We start from the raw sequence: 18710 nt of genomic DNA, 5'->3' as shown, positions 1-18710 counted from the left end.
CATCTGTCTCATTATCCATCCATCCATCCCCATCCAAACCGCGCCCACCTCCGCTCGAATTCAAAAAAAACCCGCACACCATAAAAACCCCACCCCACCCCACACAGCACGCCTCCGCACCCGTCTCCATTTCAAATCCACGCAAAGCTTCCCTCCGCCCCGCTCCCCCCCCCCCAAACCCTAGCTCCAAGATCCCTCCCCCTTCGCGGGCGCGCCGCCGCGGCCTCCCGGATGGACCCCGCGGGGCTGCGTGTGGCCTCGGATCCCGCCGGATCGGGCGCGTCGTCCCCGCCGCCGCCGCCGACGACGACCACGAAGGTGGGGTGGGGGGGGGGTGGTCTTGGATGTTGGTGTCGTTGGTTCTTGGTTTTGGATTTGGGGAGCCTGGATTTGACGTTGTGGTGTGTGTTCTTGCAGGAATTGGGTCGGGCGGTGGCTGCGGAGGCGTCGTGCGGGTCGCGGGCGGCGGTCGGATTGGGAGGTGGGGGGTTCTCGGCGCTTCTTGATTTTCTTTTCTTGCCGTCTTGGTTCCTGATCTGTGCTGGTTGGATGATTCTTGGCGCGGGGGTGATCTGGAAATGCTAGTTTTTTACTTTCTTGGGTGGTAGTTGTTCTTGAACTCTTTGTATGCAGTAGTACTTCATTCGCTGGCAGCACAGAATTTCGACATGTGACGGTAGATTATGGTGCTTCTCTACAGATCTAAGCGTATGAGTAGATCGAATTTTCGATTAGCCTTTCTTGTAGCTGTAATTAAGAATTCTTGTTTGCTTCTGTTGAGGAGCGAATTGACATAACAAACTCAGCATATTTCTGTACCGCTACCAACATAAGATTACTCCTGGATGTGTAGAATGTGCAAATGATAAATTCAGGATGAAACTGCTGTTGACAATTGATTTCTGTGCCATGCAAAGTTAATAATTCGTGAGTGTTACTCTTTTCTATTGCCATAAACCAATGTTTTGAAAAGCGGTATGTGGTTTCGTGCGGTCACCCCACCTTGTAGAACTTATGCGGCTTAAGCGGTACAAGGTTGGGTCACTCGTTCCTTGTATGCATCCTTGTACAGGGCCTTGTACACTTTTTTTTAAAAACACGGCTATAAACCCATGCATTCCTGATTCCTATTATGTACTGTACACATCCTTAGCCTCAATTCACACCACTGAATTCCTATTATGTACTGTACACTGTCCAAGGCATGATTTATCCTAATTGACCGTGTTACTGGTTACTTCCCTTAATCTTTGCACTGCTAATGCTTACTAATTATTCTATATCATGTAGATATGAGAGTGGGGATTTCAGATTCGTCAGATCGAGCAAAATCTTGTCTACATCCATGTGACAAGAAAGATACACCTCAAGTTACTGCTGAAGTTGCAACAAGAAGTGAAGATGGAGAGCCCTCATTGCTTGAGACTGGTTCATTTCTTCAGCCAGAGGCTGCCTGCCTCACCTTGGGCCGTTCTTCTGATGCAGCAGAGGTGAACAATTTGTGTGATAAAGAAAACATCAGGACAGACTTGCAACCTAAGCCTGATGTAAGACATGTAGAGAACAGAATGAATGGTGCACCTCTTGGATTGGATCTTAATATAGTAGATTCTTCCAATGCTGCAGAACTTAATCCCTTCTTTCCTTACAAGAAGTTGGGGCAGACGAAAGTTAGTGATCCGTCAGAGTGTGGTAGCACAACTGGGGCTGTAGGAGAGAGTGAGTCACACAGGAAGTGGAGAGAAATGAAGCAGAATGGGTTCCTTTCTTCATCTCAAGGAACTGCAGTGGGTCCTAGGCCGCGCGGTCGACCCATCAAAAGGAAAAGAGACGATGAATCCAAAAGGAACACTTTTGCTCAGAAGGAACAGACAAACAAGTTCATGAAGGTTGCTGCTCCGAGTGGCCTATTATCTGGGCTAAACCCTGGAATCATTAACCATGTGAGAAACAGCAAGCAAGTTTACTCCATAATAAAGGCTATGGTGCACTCTGAGAATCTTGAGAAAGAGAACCAGGCAGTTCATGCTAGTCAAACAGGCGAAAGAGGGAGAGAATTTAGTGAGAAGGCTCAGGACCAGAGATATGGGGGTAATATGATGAATTGCCACTTCTTGATGAAAGGTAGCAACATGCCGTTTCACCAAGGGTTGCCTACTGCTTCACAATTCCTTCCAGAGGACGGTGATGATCTGAAACTGCAACTCTCATCAGCAGTCACTATGGCTTCAGACAGGACCTGCAGTACATCAGCCGATGATTTTGCATCTAATCATGATTACATGACTGTGTTATCAGTAAAAGGTATACTTGATCTCTTATTTCGTCAATCATACACTCTCACCAGAACTGCATTGTTCACTGTTTGTAGAATTATCTATACCTGACAGTTGCCTTGCCTTTTTGATGATCAGCGGCCAATGTTGCTTCTCAGTGGTTGGAGCTACTACAGCAGGACATCAGAGGGCGCCTTGCTGGTACTAATTCTTGAGTTTGAAACATAATTCAAAGCTGTAACCCATACATTCTGCTTAATATGCTTTCTTTATTCTTGAAGCTTTGAAGCGCAGCAAGAAGAGAGTCAGGAATGCCCTTCAGACTGAACTGCCCTACCTAATATCAACAGAATTTTCATATAACCAAGAGAACGAACCATCCGTTGTACATTCTTCTGATGGTGGATCTACTGGAAAAACAGTTCCAGAAGCGCATGTGGCACGATGGCGGTCTCTTTTTCTTCAGATGGACAGAACACTTCAGGAGGAGGGGATGCATCTGGTGAGTTTTTTTCATAATAGTGTTCATTATAGGTGCACAAAACTAGCATATTCTCGCAATATCGCCTTTTATGACAAAAGCATATGTGCATGCGCAATTGCACATCCATTCTGGTAAGCAGTGTTCCACTACTGACACCGTGCTAAATTACTGTTGCAGGAGAATCGGTTGAAGGAAGTGCAAGAAATGCAAATGAATTGTGAGAAAGGGCTCAGATACATGGCTTGCGAGGCTCCATTAGTAGGACCAATGGCTGAATTATGGTTAGCTCATCATCACCTCTCAACGTATTCGATTCGATCCACCCTTTTCTGTTAGATGAGACTTAGTTGAACAAAGTACTCAAATATATAGCAACTAAATGTCTTACTCCCTCCGTCCCAAAATATAAGTATTTTTAGCTATGAATCTGTCCAGATTCATAGCTAAAAATGCTTATATTTTAGGACGGAGGGAGTAGTTTCCAAGTCATTTCACTTTATGCGTGATATATCTTACTGAAATACTACTACTACGATGTCTTTCAGGAAACTGAAGAACTCGGAGACTCCTGAGAGCGAGTGGGCAGTGCAAGCTGCTGCCGCTTCCATCTACTCGACTTGCAACCTGGTCATGAGAACCGAGAATGTTTCTTGCTTCTGATCTCTTCTCACAACTGGAATTAGTTTCTTGCTTCTTCTTTTTTCTTTTCTTTTTCATTTTACTGATCTTTACCTCAGTCAGCGTTGTGTGTTAGGTTATGTTTTTTTTTCTCTCTTTATCTATAGCCTGGCAATGATCTCATGTTGAGTAAATCTGCAGTGGTTTGTGCTGCACTGCTTCATGTAACGTGAAATACTCTGTAACGTCTGCTGTTTCCAACTTACAATTTCACAGCCGCGTGAAATAACAAATTTATTCCTGTATATTCACCCTGTTTCAAAATGTTTGGAGTGGAGTAAGCTTGAACTAAAATAGTCTGTGATTAATTAAGTATTAGCTATTTTTTTTTAAAAAATATATTAATTTGATTATTTTAAGCAACTTTTTATAGATTTGTTTAAAAAAGCACACCGTTTAATAGTTTAAAAACGTGTGTTCGGAAAACGAGGCAGGGTTAGGAACCCAGAACACCGAACTAATTAAGCGCAAATTTCAGAAAAAAAAAGGTACGGAGTATACCAAGAGCAAGTTTAATAGTATAGCCAACTACTAGCTATAAATCATCTATAGTCAACTTAATAGCCAATTCATACAATAGTTACGTACTACACTATTAACATCTAGTCCCACTTATCATACACACATTGTGTCTTGGAGTCCGTGCTATAGCTGGCTACAAATCTGTAGTATCTGCTCTAAGCAGCAAGTGGAAATACGGACACAAAAAATGTAACATAAAAAATGTAACATGGCCGGGCCCACCAGTCAGTGTCAGTGGACTGGGCCGTTGACCAGACGTGTACCCCACCGGCCAGTCGGCCCGGGCCGGTTTAAACCCTCTCCGCCGCCGTCGCCCCGCGGCCGCCACCTTCCCATGTCCACCTCCCCCACCGCCGCCAACCACCTCCTCGCCCTCCTCCGCCGCAACGCCGCCTCCCCCGCCGTCGCGCTCCGCCTCTTCCTCCACCTCACCTCCGCCGCGTCCCCGCCGTCGCCGCACTCCACCTCATTCCTCGCCCGCATCCTCGCCGCCGCCGCCGCCCACGACGCCGCCCTCCTCCCGAGCCTCCTCCGCCACCTCCTCTCCCTCCCGGACCCCGCGCCGCACCTCCTCGCGCTCCTCTCCTCCTCATCGTCGCCGCTGCGCCTCCCGCTCGGGTTCTCCCTCTCCGCGTTCCGCTCCCTCTGCGCGCTCCCCTCCGCGCCGCCGCCGCCCACCCCCGTCTACAACCGCCTGCTCCTCGCCGCGCTCCAGGAGGCCCGATTCGACCTCGTCGAGTCGCTCTACAAGGATCTCCTCTTGTCCGGCGCCGCCCCGGACGTCTTCACGCGCAACATCCTGCTCCAGGCGCTCTGTGCCGCTGGCCGGATGGAGCTCGCCCGCAGGGTGTTCGACGCAATGCCGGAAAGGAACGAGTTCAGCTTCGGGATCCTGGCGCGTGGGTACTGCCGTGCGGGGAGGAGTATGGACGCGCTTGGGGTGCTCGATTCAATGCCAACGATGAATTTGGTGGTATGCAACACAGTAGTCGCGGGGTTCTGCCGCGAGGGCCAGGTGGATGAGGCTGAGAGGCTAGTTGAGCGCATGAGAGATGAGGGTCTTGCTCCAAATGTGGTCACATTCAATGCGAGGATCTCTGCACTCTGCAAAGCTGGGCGGGTGCTAGATGCATACAGGATATTCAACGACATGCAGGAAAAATGGGAGAGAGGTCTGCCGAGGCCTGACCAGGTGACGTTTGACGTGATGCTGAGTGGGTTCTGTGAGGCTGGTATGGTGGATGAAGCAAGAGTCCTGGTGGATATTATGAGGTGCGGTGGTTTCTTGAGGCGGGTTGAGAGTTACAACCGTTGGTTGTCAGGGCTGGTGAGGAATGGAATGGTTGGGGAAGCACAGGAGCTGCTGAGGGAGATGGCGCATGAGGGTGTTCAACCTAATAGCTACACCTACAATATTATTGTGGATGGGTTGTGCAAGGAGGGCAAAGCGTTTGATGTGAGGAAAGTGGAGGATTTTGTGAAGAGTGGTGTCATGACACCAGATGTTGTGACCTATACTAGTTTGCTCCACGCTTATTGCTCAGAGGGAAATGCTGCTGCAGCCAATAGGATTCTTGATGAGATGGCACAGAAGGGGTGTGCCCCGAATTCATTTACTTACAATGTTCTGCTGCAAAGTTTGTGGAAAGCTGGTAGGATTACAGAGGCAGAACGATTGTTAGAGAGGATGAGTGAGAAAGGATACAGCTTGGATACAGCAAGCTGCAATATCATTATTGATGGACTATGTAGAAACAACAAATTGGATATGGCCATGGACATTGTCGATGGCATGTGGAACGAAGGTAGTTTGGCTCTTGGCAGATTAGGTTATTCATTCCTAAGTTTACTTACTGATTCTTCCAGCAGCAAAAGATGTCTTCCTGACCGAATCACTTATTCTACACTGGTGAGTGCATTGTGCAAAGAGGGCAGGTTTGATGAAGCAAAGAAGAAATTGCTTGAGATGATAGGCAAAGATATCTCTCCTGATTCGGTTCTATATGATACCTTTATTCATGGGTATTGCAAGCATGGGAAGACTTCTCTGGCTGTTAAGGTCCTGAGGGACATGGAAAAGAAAGGTTGCAAGCCAAGCACAAGGACATACAACTTGTTGATATGGGGATTTCGGGAAAAACACAATTCAGATGAAATCCTTAAATTGATTAGTGAAATGAAGGGGAAGGGGATTTGTCCCAATGTCATGACCTATAATAGCCTGATAAAGTCATTTTGTGAACGGGGAATGGTGAACAAGGCCATGCCTCTTTTAGATGAAATGTTACAGAATGAAATTGTTCCTAATATAACTTCTTTTGAGTTGTTGATTAAGGCTTTCTGCAAAACTTCAGATTTCTCTGCAGCTCAGAGAGTATTTGATGCTTCTCTGAGTACATGTGGTCAGAAGGAAGTGCTCTATAGTTTAATGTGCACCCAGTTATCTACTTATGGTAGATGGTTGGAAGCCATGAATATTCTAGAAACAGTGCTTGAATTAAGGATCTCTATCCATAGATTCCCATATAAGCAGATTATTGAGGGACTCTGCAAAGTTGATGAGGTGGATCATGGACATAGGTTACTCAAGCTGTTAATGGTTAAAGGATATTCATTTGATCCAGCAGCATTCATGCCAGTGATTGATGCATTGAGTGAAAGGGGAAAGAAGCAACATGTTGATATGCTCTCACAAAAAATGATGGAAATGGCAGAGCGTGATAATGGTCTTGCAGCTCCTTCTGGCGAATTTAAGCCTAGAAGTCAGAAGCATGGACAGGACAAGCATGCTGAAAGTGATTGGCATGCTCTTTTGCACAGGTATTGTGATGACAAATTTAGTTCTGATGTGTTTGTGACATTTTCTTTAGTCTATTTTCTTGTGCAAGTTTTTGCATTGGTTAGACTAGCAACAAAGCATTATAACTGATTTAGTATATAAAGCATATGTACTCAGAACCTAGAAATGAAATTTATCCTGTCTAGAAAAATAGGTCTGCACTTTCTACCTTTGTGTGTCGAACTTGAGCTGCAACGGATTGATTTTGTTGCTGATTCAACAGAGATGACAGTGCTCGCACAGTCATGAAAATCACCAAGAGAGTGAAGACAGGATGGGGTCAAAGAGGCAACGTTTATGAGAATAAGCAGCAGCAGAATGATGACATTTATGTACTAGAAAACACTGGCTGAGTAAGTTTCTCTTTACCCTAGATTACATGCAGACAGTAGAAGCTTATGAATGATAATAAGTTTTAGAACTTGCTTGTAACTAGCTAATACAACTTGAAAGCACATATGTTGTAAGCTTCAATATGGATGGTTAACATATAAGTAGATCGCAACATATGAAAGGTGAGTATAATAAGGCAACAAATTTCATTTCATCTTCATTGATAACTCATAACCACTCTTTGGTTGAATGTTGTACTCTCTATTCATCGAAAGATCCACTGATATGTTAACACATGCGCTAGATTACCTGTCTGAGGTTCATACTGTCCAAGCACTTCTTTTGTTCTACAACCCACTAAATATCATGTATGTTGGCACTTTAAGATCATCGTTACATGACAGCACTACTATATAGTAGATTTTTGCATATAATAGGTTTTTTTTTTGTTTTGCTGTGCAGTGTTGCTATTTTAGGCTACCTTTCAGAAAGAGTTATGATTAAAGCAATTATGTCAAGAAAGACATGTCAAAGGATCTAACCCTATATCTGGTAAGTTTTGCAATTAAGTACATGAGCAGCATGTGTTTGCCACACTATTGTTGCGCTCAACATCTCACATGTTCAGTGCATTGTGCTGTTATATTTACTCTTCTTTGGAGTTTGGACTAACAGTATAATAGTTATGATTGGCAAATGAATGATAATTCTTTATATAAATTATGTCGAATTCATACAATCCAGCATAAGAAAAAACAAATCTACCTTTAAACTGGGCATTCAGATGTCGGTGTACTACAATGAATTGCAGCTTTTGAAACTAGAGCAATCCCTGTTTTCTTTTGCCATTAAAACAACAACGTTCAGTTATATTGTGGGGTTTTTAATACTCTATTCTAAACTTTCAGATTCCCTGTGAATGGGTGTTAAGCTATACATAGGTAAGTTTTACTGGTTTGGGCCCAAATGCAATTGATCTGATTTTAAAGCTCTATACTATTCTGAGACGTTCGAAACTATGTTTGCAACAATATATATGCAATACAGCTTGATTCATACAACTTAATGTAAGTTTTTCTGAATGCTGAACTAATCGTTCTTGCTTATTTTTGTATAGGGATTCGATGTGAACTGAAGCGACAGTTGATGATGAATGTTGTGCACAGCTGCACATCCCATTGATTTGTGCTAGATTGGGACCTTCATCTGCGCCGCCTCTGGGGAAACCCAACGTTAGTACATTCGATTATTTGCACAGTGTCATACTTTGTCTAAATCATAGTTCGATATCAATTTTGGCCAGCTTCATTGGCAACTGTTGCACTTGGGCAAGTCTGTTGTGTGCAAATGAGTATACATTGTTTATTTACTCTTATTCTGCCACCATTTTGAACTTCTGCTTTTCCCAGCACGCAGGATAATAGAGGAGTGATCATCCAAATGTAGGGCTGAAGAGTTGTACATGATGAGGCACCAAATAGATGAATTTATTGGAAGCCTAAGCTCAGGTAGGGATAAAGTTCCACTTTGTTGCTTTTCTCTCTAGAGAATGTTCCTCTCGTCTCCAGAGCATTGACTTGAAAATTTGATAAACTTAGATCATGTGATCATGTCCCAATGTCCTAATACCTTTCCATGCACAGTTTATTGTTCTTTCAGTGAACACATTGACCATCTCGATAAACTGCAAGACATTGAGCTTATCTTCTGCTGTCAAAAGACAGTGTGACATCAAAATGGAGTAACGGTAGACCCAGCTACCAGTGAATTCGGTTCAGTATATTTCCGGTGGTAGGTGGTTCAACCATCTGGCAATCTACTTCACACAGTACTTAGCATTTAGTAGCAGTGAAACCATCGCATTCCATTTTTTTTACCTATGTAAGAATCATGATTCATGACGAATCGATTTGCACGTCTCTTGTCTTTGCATAAGTTTGGAATGGGTGTCTGTTGGCATACTGTATAAGTTGTCAGTTTCTTCTTACATCTGTATGCAACGGATTCATGTGCCTCGATGCAACTGATTATGTTCATATGATCTGTGCAAATTACCTCAAACGTGCCTTGCATTTTCATATTCTCTTGGTTTTAAGTTGGGGGCATCTTCCTTCTGGGATTATGGTTCTGCTTGATCATAGAGGTTTAGAAAAGTGTGATGAAATGTTCTAACCTCTACAGAAGCAATAGCCTTAGGTTAGGTTATTCAACTTGTGCCGAGAAAATTGCATATCTACCATCCCATAAGAATGGCTTCGCTAGAATACTATTATGAAAACAGGCTTCGTTGGAATACCATCCTCAACCAGAGTGTCTTTGCCAAAATGCCATCCTGGATGAAAATGCCCCTGGCTCTTCTTCTTCCTCCATCCCACGCGTGAAGAGCTCGCCAGCGACCATGGCCAGCTACACCTCCGTGCCACCGATGCCGCCTTGCCGACGGTAGAGTGGTGTGCTCGTGCAGCTGAGGTCATCACGGAAGGACTCCGGCAGCGACGGCGAGGATCCGGCTGACGCGCATGCACGGGGAGCCGGTGGCGCCGCTCCTGGCCGCCGCCTCCTCGTCGCCACCGCGCAGCCCTCCGCTGGAGCCCACGCCCGCTGCCGTCAACCGCGCCTGCCGCCATCGACCAGCCCTCCACCGGAGCCCGCGCTTGCCGCCGTCGATCGCACCTGCCGCCACCGTGCAGCCCTCCGCTGGAGCCCGCGCCCGCCGTCGGCACTGGCGGGGATGGCAGGGAGAGCAACACCCCAATCGCAGTCGGCAAGGCAGCATCGGTGGCGCGGCGGTGGAGCTGGCCATGGTCGCCGGCGAGCTCTTCACGCACGGGATGGAGGAAAAAGAAGAGCCAGGGGCATTTCCGTCCAGGATGGCATTTTGGCGAAGACACTCTGATTGAGGATGGTATTCTAGCGAAGCCCATTTTCATAATGGTATTCTAGCGAAGCCATTCTTATGGAATGGTAGATGTGCAATTTTCTCGCTTGTGCCTCTGTTCAAGAGATATAACTCTAGTTGGGTTACTGTTGCTGGTCCACGTGAACCCAGCTACTAATTCGTGGGCCCTATGCCACACGGCTAGCTTTGCCATAGACTTGGTCCACCGGAATTGTTTCACTGCCGGTGGACCCGGGGACCCAGCTGTATTTTTTTTAGAACTGGACCCAGCTGTACATACACGTAACCATCTTCTTCTTTAGCCCCCAAAACCCCACGGTAAAAAAAAAAAGAACAAAAAAGGAAAAAAAACAAAAACAAAACCCTCATGAGTCACGACACGAGCAAGGTGGTATCCGCCATGGAGACGTTGGCATCTCACCGGAGAGGCCCCTGCGTACTCTCCTCCCCCGACGCCGACTTCCTCACCGGCGGCTCCGTCACCGATGTGTCGACAGTATGCTCGTGGACAGTAATTTTTGTTAGTAGGGTTTTTTTATCTAGCCTTTACATCCAACTATATATGCAGCCTTTTTAAATTAGGAACTTAGCTCTTAAATAATCCAATCTGAAATTCGCTCCTATAAAAATTTGAACTTGAGATATTGGGGCGCTACTCATATCACTGCAACCACTAGTAGAAATTTAACCATGGCTCAGAGTTTAGCGGGAGCGGGGGTGTGCAAGGTTTCACCGTGATGAGGCTCTCCCGGTAAGCTGCATTCCACGGATTGCTTCTGCTACGATGAGAGCAGCTGAGCATCCTCTTCTCCTTGGTGTCGTACACCAAGCCCCATCTGCAGGACAAGGTGACAAGCAGTAGACCCGCGTCGTCCAAGATAGCTCTACCAAGCCCCCGAGGCTTCAACTCCTTGGAATAATATCCCGCCGGCAGCTCCACCCGGAGGCGCCGCACCCACCTCTCGCCGCCGCCGCCGTCTCTGGCCCACACGTCCAGGTACGGCTCCGCCGGCATCGCCGCCACGGCGAGCGTGCCGTCCATGCATGTCCAGCAGCGGGCCTTCGTCGGCATGCTCCACCGGCGGCGGCGCGACCGCCCGGAACCTCTCCGACACCGTGTCGAACGCCATTATCCGGCTCCGATCGTCGACCTCACGGCGGTCCCAGTACACGCTCTCGCCGACCGTCTTGCCGACGGTCACGGCGGAGAAGGAGCAAGTCCTGCGTTGCTGGTCGGGGACGGGGCCGAGCCGCCGCGCCTCGCCGGAGCCGGTGGAGAGGATGTAGTTGGTGCCCTTCCGGTAGCACAGCACGCGGTACTCGCCGGACGGCCGGTGGAAGTAGAAGGCGGAAGAGTGGAGCCGGAGGTCGTTCCGGTCGACGACGACGCCGCCAGTGCTCACCGGCGGCAGATTGACGAGCTGCCGTGTCGCCGGGTTGCAGATGAGCATGGTCTCGGCGTTCACCTGCTCGAACAGCAGGAGCCCGTCGCAGGATCCACGGAGGCACAGGCGCACGTTGCGCCGCAGAAATCGCCGGCACTCCGTGTCGTCCCGTCGTAGACGGCTGGGACGGCGGTGACCGGGGCGGAGGTGACCAAGAATTCGTCGTCGCGCAGCGACTCGTCGTTGGGCCCCGTGTAGCCGAGGAGCTGCAGCGGCCGGCGGCGGGAGTGGGCGGCGACGAAGTAGTCGGCGGTGGTGATGCGGCGCCAGCTCCGGCAGACGGCGCGGCACCGGAGGACGCTCTTCGCCGGCAACCGCAAGAGGATCTCAGCCACCACGTCGTCGTTCATCGCGGCCGCGCCTAATTGGGTTGCGGTCGGGGTCGCAATGTGCTGCACCTGCACACATATGTGTAGTACTCCACGAGTCCGCGTACGTAACCAACACGTCTGACGCTTGTTAAACAATTATTATTATTAGTGGGCTAGGCTTCTTTTATTTTATTGGCTGGGCTCGCTTCATTATGTAGAGTGGGCTGGGCTTCTTTTATTTTATTGGCTGGGCTCGTTTCATTATGTAGTGGGCTGAGCTTCTTTTATTTTATTGGCTGGGCTCGTTTCATTAGGTAGTGGGCTGGGCTTCTTTTATTATGTAGAGTGGGCTGGGCTTCTCTTATTAAAGCTCGGCCTGACTTCAAACTCCTCCGCCTGGACCTTCGCGACCGAAATGGCCGCCGTTGCCGGCGACGACGCCTCTACCTCTTCCGCCCAGAGCTCTCCGCCGCCGACCTCCGCCTCGACGACTCGCTCCTCCTCCTCTCCTTCTCGCTCGCCGGGGAACCCGTCCCCCACAGGGTCCCCGTCCCGAGGGTGCTCGTCGACCCCGCGGCCCCTCCCGAGCGCCGCGCCGCGGGGGACCATGTCGAGGTCCGCCTCGCGCTCGTCGTCCCCGTCGTCGCCGCAGCCCCCCGGCGAGGAGCCGCCCGCGCCTCTCTCCCTCGGCGATGGTGAGCTACTCGTGTGTTTTACTGTCCTGTGAAATTATTAGGTAGTAGGGGTTTATGAGCTTTCTGGTTGATTCGTGGCCAATAATTTGATCACTGCTAGTCACTCCAAATCGTCCTGTGCCTCTGGGATTTTAGTACTACTGAAAACCTAAGTCGATTTGCAATTTAAATTTTAAAATGCAATTCCCAATTTTAATTTAAAATTTTAATAGCATTTTAAATTCCCCGTTCCCAAGTCTAGTTCCCACTTCCCGTCATTGTTCTTCTGTCCACTGCCATAAATCCACAGTTCTTGACTTCCACATTCGACCAAATGAAGCCATGGCCGACAATATAAATTTTCGCACGCCTGCGTATCAACTCGTTAGCAAGCTAACCATTCGGTGCATGGAGGGGCACCTCATCCTCCATGAGGTGGTGGTCACATCACACTCTTCTCTGCTAGTTCCAATTTGGTGAGTAGAATATGGATTCCAATGGAGAGTAGGTTTGAGGTTTTTTAAGTACAATCTGACTGTACGCTTATTGTCCTTTCATCTGTTGCTTATTTTTTAAGTCTTATCATCTGAATAGCTACAATAGAATACAGAGATGTGGACTGCACCAGGTCTGAGCTGCTTAAGGTTGCCTTCACCGAAAAATGGCTGCCCGAAAGGCTCCAAAATAATCGGAAAGCAACAGCCAAGCAAAGGTACATCGGCGGCATTAATGTTCTTAACAATTTATCAAATGTATTTTATTGTATCTTAGGTAGAGACGTTGGTGTTTCCTAAGCCTAGGTGTTTAGCTGTAAAGGAACATATCAAACTTTGTATAAGGGCCAAAAAATATCTAGGAGCGAAGACCCATACGACCCATGTGGCTGTGTATGGGAGATAAGGAAATCCCTTCTAATTTAAAAAATCCTATTGGGTAGATCCTCAGGTTTGACGGATGACAACATCGATGGTCATGCTGAATTTACGTCTAGGTGTTTGGGTAATGCAGCTTTGAATTCTTATGCGTGGTAGTCAGCTTGTAATTGTGATTGTGTTATGCTGCAGTTAGCCTTGGGCCCCTCATGCCACTGGGCATTTGTTTGCCCAAGTTTACCAGAATTTGTGATGACTTATTTGTCCGATGAAAAATATTTGCATCTCATTTAGTTGTAGCAGTGGACTAAACAACTTATAGTGCGGCGGGGGCTGTTGAAATGTGACTAAAAGTGCTATTTTTCAGCAGCTTAAACATTCTAGATTGAGGTGGTTAATACTGAAAATAAAGTGATTAGAATTTCCATTTTAATATTGCAGACTCAGTTGTTACTGCAATCAACAAGAGTAGCAGATCTGAAAGGCATCTAATAAGCGAGGAATCAACAGGAACCATCATGATAGCTAGTCACTCTGCTCTTGTACTGTACTTGAAGTTTTGGTTTCTGTATGGGACAGTCGTCAACTGGTCTCTGGGTCTATAAAATACAAAGGATGTATGTGGCTCTTAACTAGAGCAAGACATACTTTTTCATATCTTCCAGACAAGGTGCATTAGCAACATAGAATATGGAAGGGACTGGTGAGATGAGAGAGGTTGGACGAGAAACTCTCCATGGAGGTGTGGTGCAGAGTGTTAGTGAGACTGATGAGTACAAAGAAAAGACTATTGACAGTGAAAAAGATGGGCAGTTTCGGGTGCAGGTAAGCGACTACATTTTGCGCATTCATGGAGTTCTAATGCCACAATAAGCTAGTGCTTGTTTCAATCCTATGCTTACTTTTTGCTGGGTGGAACAGCCAAGATGGAGGAAATTCTTGGCTCATGTTGGGCCTGGAGCTCTGGTGGCCATTGGCTTCCTAGATCCTAGCAACTGTAAGCTCCTATCTTTTGCCTAGAGCTTCATATTGTTTTGATACGCTCATTAAGAAAAAAAGAAAAAGAAGAGGTTGAGGTGGTATAGCTTTTTTCTGAAACATGATTTGACAGTGGAAACTGACATGCAAGCTGGAGCTGACTTCAAGTATGAGGTACACTGCATAGTTCTTGCCTCTTCGTCTTGGATCTGAACTACTTTTACGAACTAATTAACCATGTGTCATAGATTTTTGCCTGCGCATGGAAAGGGTGAATGTAACCAAGGTTAATCAAATAAAGACCTGGTGAAAGGCTCCCAATCTTGGAATAAATGATTGAAAGACTATCTTGGAACCATTTATTAGTTGGAAAATTGCCTGGTTTGGCCTTTGAAAATTGTTAACTATTACAAAGAACCTACTTAGTATAAGCGTCAGGAAAACACTTATTTGGGCATCAAATCTGAACAAAACAGACTCTTAAACATTTTAGAGGTATTCCTGGATGTTTTGACTTGAAATATCTTTAAAATTCCAAATATAAATAATATTTTGAGATTTTCTTGCACTGATTTCATAGCTGAACAAGAAGAATTCTAAACCTTCCACTGAGGGTGTGGCCTTTACAGAATATTGAAATATGTTTCCTTAAAGGCCTAAATAATCAAAGTTTAAACTTAAGTCTATCCTAAGGACTGTACCAAAAGGACTCCCCGTTAACTAGCATAAGCAACAATGTCTTATTTGAAGAAAGAAAATTGGATTATTTTGGGGAGTACACATATAAGAACGTTGGAATATCAATCATTGACTTGAGATGACTCTATCATGACATGAACCTTATATATATGATATAATAGTAGCAGTAGTACACGAAATCAAACAAAGTCTCCCATGCCTAGTAAATGGTGGTCAATAATTTGTTTCTTTCCTAATATTTAAAGAAGACAAATTCAATCAAGAAACAGAAAAGTAGGAGAAAAACAAAATTAACTATTTCGTTTTTCCTGCCTCCTCTTTATATAAAATGCTTCTTCTGGTAACATCAATTTACATTTTACAATGAACAGCTTCTGTGGGTCATCTTAGTTGGGATGGTCTTTGCACTTCTGATCCAAACATTAGCTGCCAACCTTGGAGTGAAAACAGGTATATTTCACTTAACCATTAACCTTGCTCTTTGCATGCTAATCATGCATCATCACCTTATCATCTTATGTTGTCCATGCTTTTGTTGAGTTCTGTACAGGAAGGCACCTTGCTGAACTGTGCAGGGAAGAGTACCCGCACTATGTCAACATTTTCTTATGGATCATTGCGGAGTTGGCGGTGATTTCTGATGACATTCCTGAAGGTTGATCGATGTTTTATTTATTTATTTATTTATTTATTTATTTATTTATTTATTTCTGTGCTAGATTTAGCATGAGTAACACGTTCTTTTGTTAGTGCAGTGTTGGGCACAGCTTTTGCGTTCAACATATTGCTTAAGATTCCAGTGTGGGCTGGAGTTATTCTCACAGTGTTCAGCACCCTCTTGCTTCTTGGAGTACAGAGATTTGGGGTGCGCAAAGAATTTCTCAGACTTATATGATTGTCAGATGAATTACACTGAGAATGGGCTACTGACGAATTGACCTTACCATATGACATGTCCACCAGGCTCGGAAGCTGGAGTTCATCATAGCAGCATTCATGTTCACTATGGCAGCTTGCTTCTTCGGAGAGCTAAGCTATTTGAGGCCGTCTGCAGGAGAGGTGGTCAAGGGCATGTTTGTCCCTTCTCTCCAAGGGAAAGGCGCTGCTGCCAATGCGATCGCACTCTTTGGCGCTATCATCACACCGTAAGAAACCCAATCAGTTATCAGGGCTTTGGTGATCGTAGCTACTTTTTACTTGATCCATGGTACAAGTTCATGAGATGAGGAGTTTTCATAACATGCATGCAGATACAACTTGTTCTTGCACTCTGCTCTGGTCCTGTCAAGGAAGACCCCACGATCAGACAAAAGCATCAGAGTAGGTTGCATTGATAATAGATGATGTAATGATCAGCTATGGTTTGTTGTTGAGTGGCTAATGGTTTGACCCTATCTTGTTTCCGATAGGCTGCTTGCAGATACTTCCTTATTGAGTGTAGTCTTGCATTCATCGTGGCTTTCCTCATAAATGTTTCAGTCGTTGTTGTTGCTGGATCCATTTGCAATGCGAATAATCTTTCTCCAGCTGATGCCAACACGTGTGGTGACCTAACTCTGCAATCCACACCTCTTTTACTCAGGGTAAGAACTGTTCGAATGTTCATTTCCTGGATAAAAGATAGTACTTTCAGAAGCATCTTATAGACATCTTGTTCTGTAATATGGAAGAAATTACAGACCAGAGCTCACTGAGGATCATGTCAGACATTCTGAATTCAAGCCTTATTTTGATTATCTCTTACTTTCAGAATGTTTTGGGGAGATCAAGCTCGGTGGTGTATGCTGTTGCGCTGCTAGCTTCTGGGCAAAGCACCACTATCAGTTGCACGTTCGCTGGGCAGGTCATCATGCAGGTAATTCAGTTCCGTAGTGCTCACCCTTGATAGTAAACCTGGAGCAGGGTTTGTCAAGTTTACACTATTGATCGAGGTGTTATCAAGTTTGTACAAACTATTTGATACCTTGCATATCATTTGTCCACTCTTGAGTATTATCTATTTCAGTAAATATAGCCAACTTTTGTTATGATAATTATCCAGGGGTTTCTGGACATGAAGATGAAGAATTGGGTAAGGAACCTCATCACCCGAGTCATCGCCATAGCTCCTAGCCTCATCGTCTCCATTGTCAGTGGTCCCTCAGGCGCCGGCAAGCTAATCATCCTGTCATCAGTAAGACTCATCAACCTGTTTTCAGCTTTATTTTTCCAATTGAACATTCTGTAGGAATTCGCTTTGCTCCTCCAAAAGCAACAATATCCTGAATTCTTGATTTGGATACAGATGATCCTGTCATTTGAGCTGCCGTTCGCTCTCATCCCTCTACTCAAGTTCTGCAACAGCAGCAAGAAAGTTGGACCCCTCAAGGAATCCATCTATGTAAGCTTCCTTAAACCATTTCTCCAACCAAAAAACATTCACATTCACCCACCCACACAAACACAAACACGAAAACCGATTAATTCGCCATGCTAGATACATAAATTGGCAAATGATCCAATAATTTTTGCAGACGGTGGTGATCGCGTGGATCCTGAGCTTCGCGCTCATCGTCGTCAACACCTACTTCCTAGTGTGGACATACGTGGACTGGCTCGTCCACAACAACCTCCCCAAGTATGCCAATGGCCTCATCTCCGTGGTGGTGTTCGCGCTCATGGCCGCCTACCTGGTCGCCGTCGTCTACCTGACGTTCAGGAAGGACACGGTGGCGACGTACGTGCCGGTGCCGGAGCGGGCGCAGGCGCAGGTGGAGGCCGGCGGGACGCCGGTGGTGGACGCCTCCGCCGCCGACGAGGACCAGCCGGCTCCGTACAGGAAGGACCTTGCCGATGCTTCCATGTAGCCTTGATAAATTATTGCTTGCTGAGTAGTGCATTAGTTATTCCTCGTCGTCAGTGTATAACTAGATGTGTTCTCTGGATGATATAATGTGATTCGTCATTGATTTTTTGTTCTTCTTCTTGTTGTTGTTTCTAAGCAGCTTAGCTGTAAATTAAGTTTGAGAAAAAAAAGTGTGCACTACTACTTCTTCCGTCCCAAATTATTTTGATCAGTAATTCTTTAATGTTATGTTTTCCTAACGAATATGAAATTAGCGTCACATGAAAGTACTTTAAAATATAAATCTAATAATATAACATGCATACTACTTAGCATATGTATTTCAAATTGGGAGGACGAAGATTTTATAGCTTGGCATCCAGACTTGCATGGTAGATTCTCAGTCAGGAGTGCTTATTACTTGGCTCTGAATTTGAAGAATCAAGAGGATACAGGTCCGTCGAATATGGCAGGCGATCGTAGATGGGACCTGATCTGGAAGTGTGAAGTCCCTCAGAAAGTGAGAAGTTTTGCTTGGAAGGTTGCCACTGACTCCCTTGCAACAATGGCTAATAAAACGAAAAGGAAGCTTGAGCGGATAGCTACCTGTGGGGTATGTGGGTCAGAAACTGAAGACACCCAGCATGCTCTTCTTCGCTGTTCCCAGTCAAGATTTTTGCTGATGGCTATGCAAGGTGATGGGCACTTTCCTGTGCTCACTGATGTGCGTATGGATAATAAAGCCTGGCTGTTTGATCTGTTAGACAGGCTATCCGAATCTGAACGGGCGGCCCTTCTCTTGGTGTTATGGCGAAATTGGTTTGTTCGTAATGAAATCGTCCATGAGAAAACCCCTCCAACGATCGAGTCTTCTAA

General features: G+C 45.9%; 4 protein-coding genes across 7 annotated transcripts; 3 read left to right on the top strand and 1 right to left on the bottom strand.

Moving 5' to 3' along the window:
• The first annotated feature begins 110 nt into the window (after positions 1–110).
• LOC4328202 (uncharacterized) lies at positions 111–3683 on the top strand. Its single transcript, XM_015769935.3, has 7 exons — positions 111–318; positions 418–481; positions 1291–2304; positions 2415–2477; positions 2558–2778; positions 2938–3041; positions 3306–3683. The coding sequence occupies exons 1-7, from the start codon at positions 232–234 to the stop codon at positions 3418–3420; spliced, it is 1668 nt and encodes a 555-aa protein (XP_015625421.1). The 5' UTR covers positions 111–231; the 3' UTR covers positions 3421–3683.
• A 553-nt stretch (positions 3684–4236) lies between these two features.
• LOC4328201 (pentatricopeptide repeat-containing protein At2g17140) lies at positions 4237–9193 on the top strand. 4 transcript variants are annotated; one of them, XM_066307380.1, is made up of 7 exons: positions 4237–6780; positions 7023–7152; positions 7595–7684; positions 8041–8073; positions 8250–8364; positions 8549–8640; positions 8776–9193. In XM_066307380.1, the coding sequence occupies exons 1-2, from the start codon at positions 4295–4297 to the stop codon at positions 7150–7152; spliced, it is 2616 nt and encodes an 871-aa protein (XP_066163477.1). In that variant the 5' UTR covers positions 4237–4294; the 3' UTR covers positions 7595–7684; positions 8041–8073; positions 8250–8364; positions 8549–8640; positions 8776–9193. The 4 variants fall into 4 exon arrangements, with proteins under 4 accessions (XP_066163477.1, XP_015625419.2, XP_066163478.1 ...); XM_015769933.3 differs by having other exon boundaries at positions 8542–8640; XM_066307381.1 differs by lacking the exon at positions 8041–8073.
• Positions 9194–10810: 1617 nt separating this feature from the next.
• Positions 10811–12461, bottom strand: LOC107276605 (putative F-box protein At3g10240). The gene is made up of 4 exons (XM_066307378.1): positions 12235–12461; positions 11614–11874; positions 10991–11497; positions 10811–10867 (listed from the first exon to the last, which is right to left on the bottom strand). Exons 1-4 carry the CDS (start codon positions 12394–12396, stop codon positions 10811–10813), a joined length of 987 nt encoding a protein of 328 aa, XP_066163475.1. The 5' UTR covers positions 12397–12461.
• LOC4328200 (metal transporter NRAT1-like) lies at positions 12190–18037 on the top strand. Its single transcript, NM_001409268.1, has 14 exons — positions 12190–13173; positions 13775–14158; positions 14255–14330; positions 14445–14485; positions 15382–15460; positions 15561–15665; positions 15766–15875; positions 15974–16155; positions 16261–16330; positions 16420–16593; positions 16761–16865; positions 17052–17183; positions 17295–17390; positions 17524–18037. Exons 2-14 carry the CDS (start codon positions 14024–14026, stop codon positions 17854–17856), a joined length of 1638 nt encoding a protein of 545 aa, NP_001396197.1. The 5' UTR covers positions 12190–13173; positions 13775–14023; the 3' UTR covers positions 17857–18037.
• Positions 18038–18710: the final 673 nt, after the last annotated feature.

The sequence above is a fragment of the Oryza sativa genome, chromosome 2, assembly GCF_034140825.1.
Source record: "Oryza sativa Japonica Group chromosome 2, ASM3414082v1".
Lineage (NCBI taxonomy): Eukaryota > Viridiplantae > Streptophyta > Magnoliopsida > Poales > Poaceae > Oryza > Oryza sativa.
The sequence above is the reverse complement of the archived record's forward strand: the minus strand, read 5'-3'. Positions and strand labels throughout refer to the sequence as shown.